Raw genomic sequence first — 9,584 nt, forward strand, 5'->3', positions numbered from 1 at the left:
GACAAGGAGGTAGCTTTTTCAAGCTTCTGTACCAGTAGCGCCAAGGGCTCTCGCTTGAATGCGATGCCACGAGCCATGAGGCTCAAATTGGCGTACAGGACAGGACGTTCGTCCTCGCAGTTCCGTCCATCCTTGCTAAGAGGCCCGCGCTTCGGGCCGCCCTTACCGGCGCTTTTTGCAGTGATTGAATGGGCATGGTGGCGTATTGCCAGACGTGCGAAAAGTTTATTAATAGATTCTAAGGAGGGCCGCTGAAAGAATAGACCGTGTAAAGCAGATAGCAACTAAGAACAAGGCACAATCGTGGGCGTGCCCGGGCAAGCAAATTGGCCGTTCATGCCGGTTCTCCACAATCCTCCACTTGATCGGCGGGGGAGCTCGTATTCCCAACTCCACCCCATGCAGATTCACGATCGAACGATGCGTGGCCAGCCATGCCACGATGTCTATATAAACTCGCCATGCCTGGCGACGCGAATGCCACTATGTCTCCATCATCCATCTCCCAGTCGTACACGGAAACTATCCGACGGCCAAGATGAAGTTCGCCAGCACCGTCTGCGCCGCCCTGCTCGGGGCTGCGACCACTGTGGTCGCCCAGCATCAGCCCGAAGACCAGTCGGACTGGGTCCCGGGCCTACATCGTCGAGCTCGACTCCAACGAGAGCCCCGACGTCTTTTACGCCCGGCTCGCGCGCGACCATGGCATCGAGGCGGAGCACCGGATGCACCTGGCCAGTCCGGCCTTGTTCCACGGCGCCTCCTTCCAGGTGTACAATGCGTCGCGCCATGACCACGCTGACCTGCTCGCCGCCATGAAAATCAAAACGCAAGTGAGGGCCGTCTGGCCGGTCCGCACCGTCCGTCTTAACGTGGGCACCCCGGCTCCCCACGACATCCCAGGGCCTGCCTCTTCGGGGTCCCGCTGGGTCCATCAACGACGCGACGCGGCCAACGAGACCAACGACACCTTCTCGCCGCACCTCATGACCCAGATCGACAAGTTGCACGCCCGGGGCATCACCGGAAAGGGCTTCCGCATCGCCATCGTCGACAGCGGCATCGACTGGCACCACCCAGCTCTGGGCGGCTGCTTTGGCCCCGGCTGCCTGGTCGAGACCGGGTGGGACCTCGTCGGCGACGACTACAGCCCTCCGGGCCTGCCCAAGCCGGACCCGAACCCCTACGACGACTGCGTCGGGCACGGCACCCACGTCGCGGGCACCATCGCTGCCCAGCTGCAGGGCAACGAGTACGGCTTCACCGGCGCGGCCCCCGGCGCCAAGCTGGCCGCCTACCGCGCCTGGGGCTGCGCGGCCAAGGCGACGACCGACGTCATCATCTCGGCCTTTCTCAGGGCCTTCGAGGACGGCAATGACATCATCTCGTGCTCGGACGGCAATCTCAACGGCTGGTCCGACGACGCCTGGGGTCTGGTGTCCGCGCGCATCGCCGCCGCCGGCGTGCCCGTCGTGGTGGCCGCTGGGAACGACGGCGGCTTGGGCATCTTCCAGGCCTCGTCGCCGGCCGGCGCCCGCGGCGTCACGGGCGTGGGCGCGGTGCAGAACGCCGTCTTCCCCGTCTTCGTCTCGACGGGCGAGTACACGCTCTCGGGGCAATCATCTGGCGGCGGCGGCGCTGTTGTTGCCAACCACAGCACCGGCACCGGCAGCGCCAACAGCTACGGCTTCTTGGCCGGGACGCCTGCTTTCCCCCAAGAAACGAAGCTGGCCCTTTGGGCCGCCATGGGCAACGACTCCACGTCTACCGAAGACGCCTGCAGCCCGCTGCCGGATGACACGCCTGACCTGTCGGACAAGCTGGTGTTGCTGCACGTTCCGGACTCTCGGAAGACACGGTGCTACCCTATCGACCAGGGGGAAAATATCGCGGCCAAGAGGGGGCAAGTATATGGCGTACATTGTCCAGAGCAACGTGACGTTTGAGGAGCAGTACATCTACGTCGATGGTATCCAAGGCGTCATCAGCGTGGCGCCGTTCCAAGGAGCCCAATGGATCGAGGCCTTGGACAAGGGCATGGACGTAACGGTGACAGTCCCGGGTTCCCAACGCGACGGCCACTACCTTGATGGAACTCGAAGACCACGTCACTGGTGGCTACACGGGCGAGTTCTCCAGTTGGGGCCCGACCTGGGAGCTTCTTCCTAAGCCCGAGCTGACGGCGCCCGGTGGCAAGATCCTCTCGACCTACCCCTTGCCTCTTGGCGGATATCGCATCATGACGGGCACTTCAATGGGTAAACTGATTTTTATGACCTCTATAATAACATATTCTCTCTTTGGCTAACACTTTCCTGGACAGCTTGCCCCTTAGTAGCCGGTGTCCTCGCGCTCATCGGCGAAGCTCGCGGCTCCCTGAAAGACATCGCCCTCATCAACCGCCTGATCTCAGCCACGGCTTCGCCCAAGGTCTGGTTCGACGGCACCAAGACCTACCCGGGCATGCTGGCCCCCGTCTCGCAGCAAGGCGCCGGCATCGTCCAGGCCTACGACGCGGCCTTCGCCCAGACCGTCCTGAGCGTGGCGAGCCTGAGCCTGAACGACACGGAGCACTTCGCCGGCGCGCACACCTTCTCGATCGAGAACACGGGCGACCGGGCGGCGACGTACGCGCTCGGCCACCTCAAGACGCCAACCATGTACACCCTGATACCGGGCGCGGCCTCCCCCATCAAAGCCGGCTACCCAACCCCACCGTCGACGGCGCTTGGGCCGCGCTGCGCTTCGACGCCGACTCGGTCGCCGTCCCTGCCGGCGGCTCGGCCAACGTCACGGTCGTGTTCACGGCCCCCAGCAACCTCAATGCAACGCTGCTGCCCGTATACAGCGGGTACATCAGCGTCAACAGCACGCGCGACGACGGCGACGACGAGGAGTACCTCGTAATCCCCTACCTCGGCGTCGCCGGCGCCATGCGCTCCGTGCCCATCCTGCAGGCGAGCTCGAGCTACCTGGCCGACTTCGGGTCGCCGGCCGCCGCCGGTCGCACGTACACCCTGACGCCCCCCGATCCGGCCGACCTGCCCGTGCTGAACAATCCCAACAGGGACCCCGTCCACATCCCCGACGCGGGCGCGACGCCCAACATGCTGCTGCAGCCTATCCTGGGCACCCGGGCCCTGCACGTCGACGTCGTTTTGGACAACAGCAACGGCGACAACCAAGACGGAGGCTCCGGTCCCAACTCCAACGCGAAGAAAACGCCCACGGGCCGCCCGTGTCTCGGCGCGCTCGCCGGCTACCCCCAGACGTACGTCTCCAAGGACGAGCAGCGCGCCTTCTTCCAGGGCATGCTGGCGGACGGGACGGTCCTGCCCGCGGGGACCTACCGGCTGATGGCGAGCGCGCTCCGGGTGTTTGGCGACGAGGCGAGGGAGGATGATTGGGACGTCGTGGAGACAGTGCCGTTCGTCGTCAACTATGATGGCGCCGCCGGGAATGGGACCAACGCCCAGCCTACTAATACTACCATTCCTGCAAGGGTTTAGAATATAGCGAGCAATTGCGAATTGCTAGCTGAACTCAATGAAACGATATGGGTTATGACGTCTTTTATAAACTACGCTACCTGCGTATATAAACGAAAATAAACAATAATAGTTCCTATTGTTGCAAATACCGACACAGCTTTCTCTCGATACCTGATCCAGATGGGGCACAACTGTGACGACCCGACGACAGCCTCACCTATAGGATTTTGTGCGTAGGGCCTCAAGGCGGTGGTGTCCTACTGGTCTGGTCTTCGGCGAGTATGACTCTCAGTCCTGTTTCTAACAGTACACTCTAGTCAGTTTCCCTCAGGATCTGGCGTTGCTAAAAGATCTCTCAAACGACAATTCAGTCTACAGTTTCTTATCATCAGAGGAATGAATGGCGGCCCCCATTGGTGCCTCGCTCAGAGTCGGCACTCTAGTAAAAATGATATGTTCGCCTCTTACATCGCGGTATAGCATAGCTATTGCATATTGAGTCATGCAGGATATGAAACACCCCAGATCATGGATACGGTCGCTATTCCCAGGAGTAGAAAGCTACGCGATAGCTATGACGCGACACACTCTACAAGAGTCCAAGAATGGTGAGTTATTCCTCATATTATGACGAAGAAGGGAGGCATGTGGCTGATTCATTCGGTCATACCAGCTGATTGAGACCTACAGCCTGCTTAGTATGTAGGGTGTTATATTATACACCAGGCCTTCTCGACACCGTCCACCATTCATCTTCCATTGCGGACCGGTGTAGGCCTTTCCCATTCACTTTCTTGGGAGTCTAGCCTGTTTCATGAACAGGCCCATCGAGTCCTGGATGCTGGATGTGATGAGTTGAGACAAACACTATTAAAAAAAGAAGCTATTGGGTCTATCTATACTGAAGAGTTCCTTGAACTATAGGAAGCGGCAAGAAACCCTAAGCGTGCCGCGTGGTATATGTCTGTCTACTATTATGGTGCTAGGGGCAAAAGAAAACAGGGCAGGGCAGGGGTAGGGTAGGGTAGGAGGCGAAATCGCGAATGGACGGCAGTGACGAAACCATCCAGCCTTCCTTTCATTTTCTTCATGCTGCATGCCGGCAAAAGCTGCTGGAAGAGTCTGGGGAACATTGAAGCGATACTGCTTGGCGAACCAAACCTCGAGTTCGCATGGGCGACCGAGACACGGCTCGTTGCTTAATCTCCCCCTCCCCTTTTCCTCCTCTTCCCATCCAACCATCCATTCCCCAACAAGGGGCCGATGAACAAAATAAGAACTCAAAATCAGGGAATGCCACCCCTCGGATGTGACGTCAGATCACAGACGAGGGCTTGCGATGAGCCCGTCATATATCAATCGCGACGGGGAAATCAATTCATGGCAAGCAAGGAGGGCGCGGACCTGGTTTTGTTAAGGCTGTCCGGATATAGGTCGGTCTGCCTAGGACTTGGGTATGTGTGATTAGGTGAAACGGAAAAGAAAAACCTGATGGGGGAAAAAAAAACCTGCCAACGGATGGCTGCCTCAATCACGAAGCATACAATGTCATAAATAAATTTGACATGGGTTACACTGCTGGGGAGGCGAATACACATGGCTCATGCTCGTGGAAGCTGAAGCGAGGTCTCGGCTAGCAGCAGCATCTCTCTCTTCTCTGTCTCTACATAGGTATCCAACGTGGCCGAAGGAGAGGGAGTGCATGATGCCGTGCACTGCCGGCGTTTGCGTGTGGAGGACATGGCATTGTCGGTGTCGCACAGCAGACCCGGCACTGTAGGTAGACGGCGTGAGATAGGAATGGGAGGTTCTTCTCTACACTACCAACTACCCCGCATCATCTCCAGATCGCTTCTTGGTACTCCGCATTGGCCAGATCACGGTCATACCACACTTCTTTTGGACGCTGGACATCCACAACGTGCCATGCATATTACTTATGTACCTCATCCACAATCGTGTGTTGTCTTCGGCGAGTTTATCTTCCTTTTGCCCAACGGCTTTTATTTTTCCATCTCCTGTTTTCTCTCTCTTCCAATTAGTTAAGCTTTTTTTTTTTTCATTTTTCCCCCCATCTCATGTTAATATCGTCTGATGCGCCGACATCGGGAAGCTCCATCGCGTTTTCTGTAAACTCCCATGTTTGGCCACTTGGCAACGAACCTTGGAATGTGCCGGTGCGGTTGTGGCAGTCAGCAAGCCTGCCTACTGGCCAGCTGCTGCCTGTCCCTGCTGCCCTGCTCTGCCTTGTCAACGCCACGAAGCTTGCGCTGCCGACTAATGTGCATGAAGTAGCATCGTGCCATGGAACAGTTCTTAGGTAGCCAGGATTTGTCGCTGGCCTCTCGGCGTTGCGGTACTAATATGGAAAACAATACCGTACATTTGAACTGTTTCTCGCTACGGCCCGACAGTCCATATTGCAGCAGAACCCCTGGCTCCTAACTCACTGCCCCTTGTGACAGGGCCAAAATATACCTTTCTTTACCCCTTCCAATGGCATCCGGCCTTGGCGGTCTGGTACACGCTCGCCAACCCCACAAACCAGTCTTTATGCAAGACATTAATAATAATGGCACCTATTGGAAGAAAAAGCCCGGCACACACGCATACACCCACCACCATCTTGAGTCTCTGGCCCTTTATATTTCGTTATGCACCCAGCCCCTTTCTCGGACGCCTGCCACTTTCAAGGATAGGATCATCATTATGACTACACGAAGCCGCTGCTACCCACTTCTGTCCGCCCCGTAGGCGGTACATACCACCTCTCTTGTACACTAGGGTAAACGGCCATGCGCGTACGTACCTCGTTGAATTCGGTGCACTGGGCGCCTGCCTACCTGCAGCCACCAGCATCAGTCCCCTTTCCTAGTTGGGAAGCCGACGGTAGTGACCCCCAGCTTGCCCTTTGAAACAGGTCCTCCCGCCTCCTACCAGTCCTTCATAGAAGACAAGAATGTGTGTAATGATAAAGAGCTTTTTGATTGGGTATCCATCCAGCCTGCTATCCATGTAAAACTAGTAGTAGATCATGCCTCATACACACGTTTTCTTTCTCATTCGCTGTTGTCGCCTGCAGCGGTTTGGCACTTACCTTCTTTTGACCTTAGGCCCTGAACGCCAATGCCATGAATCCCCTTCCATCCAACCCTAGGTTACCGCTTGGGGAAAAGGTCCAAGTCTGGTGCTATGTCTACACTTCTAGGGGAGGGTTTCCCCCGGGTTGGCCCCCATGCCGACCAATAGTCGATGACTCTCAGTGAGCGAACGTGAAAGCCGCCCCCTCCATGCCGGCGGCTACCTGGTGATGTCCTATCAGACCATAGTCTAGGTGCATCACCCCGTCGTGGACATTGCCGAATTGGCCAAAGTCCACGTCGTCGGGGCTGCCCCAGAGCATTCCATCCAGGTCCCAGAGTCCGTGCTGGTCCAGTAGGCCCATCATGCCAAAGCTCTCCGTCTCCAGTCCGATTGGGGACATGTGCAGCTCTGAGCCGTCTGCCATGAGGATGTTGCGATCCGTCACCAGTCGCTGCAGGGGACTGTGGGCCCGCAAATCCGGCTCCAGCTGCCGTGAGGCCTCGTACATTCTCCAAACAACTTCTCGGCTCCTCCGGGCTGCGAGTGACCAGTCCTGCATCGAGTCCAGTAACTCGAGGATGGTCTCGATCTGCTTCTGCCAGTCTGCCACCCGCGAGCTATCCCATTGCCAGAAGATGCTAACCAAGGGGATCATGGCCGCCTGGTATAGGAACCAGACTGCGTTCCAGCCGCTCATCTGATTGCGTGTCCATTCCCTAGCGATATCCTCAATGGTTTGTTTTGCCAGGTCGCGGCATGCCTCAATGGCAGCGATATCGTGTTCCGGAGCATGAGACGCACCACTGCTCGCCAGGTTCAGCAGCACCGGCCTGTGGATGAGCATGCGCAGGTTCTGGTATCGCCATTTCATGATACAGCGCGCAATGTAAAGGGGTTCAGCGCAAGGGTCACTGGTCCGTAGCAGCCATGGTAAGTTGCTGTACCAGTTGACCAACTGTCCATCAAGGTTGCAACGATCCTCGGCGCGAAGAAGTGGAGTGATTGCCAGCATGTCTTGGATACCCGTGGCGATCTTACAGAACTTGATGTTCTCGATCAAAGGAAGAATTCCTGCATGCTGTGCCGAGTCGCGGCCTGAGCTCATGCCGGCTTCAGGGGAACGAATGTTGATGGCAGGACCCCAGCGGCCGAACGATGGTCGACCCATTGTTGTTGTAGCCCAAGTGTCCAAGCAAAACAGACTCCACCATGTTCGCCTTCTCGCCTCAGCTACAGCAAACTCGTTGCTACTGCCACTTGGGCCATGGGCAAGACTTTCGCGGTGAAGCCCCAGGGCGCTGGCCATCCGGATGGCAGCGCCAAGGACCGAGTTAGCCATGTTTGGACGATTTATATAATGCAGGTAGTAGCCGCCAATCAGAGCCAAGGACTGGACGGTTTCGATGTGGCTGCTGCCAAGAGAATCCATAGGTAGGTATTCCATGGCTCTGTTGTAGTAGTTGAAATGGTTATAGTCATCTGATTTCATGGCTGCAATGCTTCCCATAGCAAAAACCATGTTAAGCAAAGCAAGCCAGGGCGCGTCGAAGCGTTGGCCTTCGAGGTAATCTGCTCGGAACGATGCCTCGTCCAACATGGGGATGAAAACATGGATCCTCTTGAAGTAAGCGTCGATTAATGTCTGGCCTTTCCAGGACCATGGTACCCGCTGCGGCTCCTTGGAGGTCGAAACTTTCTGCTTGAGGATTGGCATGTTGTGTGCCATCTCGACGCTGTTAAGAGGCGGTGTAAGAGAGTTGCGTAAGCCTGGCTGTACCTTCAGCATCACCATCAGGGCTGCTTTTATGGATGAAGCACCCAGATATGAGGCTTGTCGATCTACCGAGAGAGACAGAGCGTTCACGTCGTCAGCCTCCGCTGGGATAGGGTCCCGGCCACGGCGTTCCTCGTCCCATTCCATGTCTCGCACTGGGATCTGTTCTAGGCTTCCGAGACCTTCGCTTGCCGACAATGAAGGTGAACCCATCTCCGTAGACATGGGTGATGCGTGAAGTGGGGGTGATGGCAGTCCATTCGTGGTATCCAATGTCGGCCGATCCAGAAGGTTGAGCAGTTCTTGACGCGAAAGAGGCAGAAGTGCCTGCATTTCATGGCTGGGATATAACCGTTTCAAGATGGACCGACATTCTTCGAGTGACTGTGATAGAGCCTCGAGTGTTTTCCTCGAAGGAATCACACGTTGGCGATGTTTATCGTAGAAGCAGCGCTTCGGGGCTCGGCTCGAAAGACATTGCCCACAGGGCTGTTGGCCGTCACACCGACTATAGCGATGTCAGCCCTGTGCTGGACGTCTGATGGCTTCCAAGAGTACTTACATCTTTCTGCGTTTGCACTCGGCACAGGCATGTGGTGTGGTGATGCGCTTGGCCGTGCCACTGCTATTGGTCTTGGTGCCATCTGCAGAGTCTGTTGATTGCTTTCGAGGGGTGACCCCCTGGACTGCGAGGCGTCAGTATATAACCAACGGCGTGAGGTTGTTATGCTTGTATACTTACAGGTATGGAACATTCCACCTTGGGTGGGGATGGGGATGGACGGCGCCATGACCTTGACGTAGGTGTGGAGTGAAGTACAGCGGTGTAGAGCAAAGATCAAGCTCAGAGCCGACCAGAGATATCTAGAGGATCTGCAAGAATTGGCGTGCTTGCCCACCGGTTATGCCATAGTCGGGAGACGGGAGATGGCAATTGTTTATATAGTGCCTTCGTCCTGCAACACCTTGATGTGGGGTCCTGGGAAATATGAAGAATCCGGGGATGGACGTCTGAACCGTGTGGAGTAGGATGGGTAGGAGGCCCTCATTCCCGCCCAGGTACAGAAACCTATGTGGCCATGAGTACCTTGTATAAGATGCTTGATATACGACGTGGCAGAGACACTGGGCGGGAGCAGTAGGGTACACACCCAGCTCCACAACCCTAAGCATTACCCATTTCCACCTTGAACAGGCACCAGCCTGTGGCAAATGATGCGGTAGGCTGCTCCCCT

The 9,584-nt window shown here is 56.7% G+C and overlaps 2 protein-coding genes across 2 annotated transcripts; one reads left to right on the plus strand and one right to left on the minus strand.

Moving 5' to 3' along the window:
- Positions 1-461: 461 nt before the first annotated feature.
- On the plus strand, positions 462-3,509 carry PG994_013086 (uncharacterized protein; the record flags this gene model as incomplete). The annotated part of the gene is made up of 5 exons (XM_066864495.1): positions 462-511; positions 602-1,907; positions 2,057-2,258; positions 2,324-2,627; positions 2,699-3,509. The coding sequence occupies 5 exons, from the start codon at positions 462-464 to the stop codon at positions 3,507-3,509; spliced, it is 2,673 nt and encodes an 890-aa protein (XP_066709456.1).
- Positions 3,510-6,750: 3,241 nt separating this feature from the next.
- Positions 6,751-9,140, minus strand: PG994_013087 (uncharacterized protein; the record flags this gene model as incomplete). The annotated part of the gene is made up of 3 exons (XM_066864496.1): positions 6,751-8,857; positions 8,912-9,035; positions 9,092-9,140. The coding sequence occupies 3 exons, from the start codon at positions 9,138-9,140 to the stop codon at positions 6,751-6,753; spliced, it is 2,280 nt and encodes a 759-aa protein (XP_066709457.1).
- Between the last annotated feature and the right edge of the window lie 444 nt (positions 9,141-9,584).

Source organism: Apiospora phragmitis (assembly GCF_038363925.1).
Source record: "Apiospora phragmitis strain CBS 135458 chromosome Unknown utg000011l:1.0-3236445.0:1.0-3240683.0, whole genome shotgun sequence".
In the NCBI taxonomy this organism is placed as follows: Eukaryota; Fungi; Ascomycota; class Sordariomycetes; order Amphisphaeriales; family Apiosporaceae; genus Apiospora; species Apiospora phragmitis.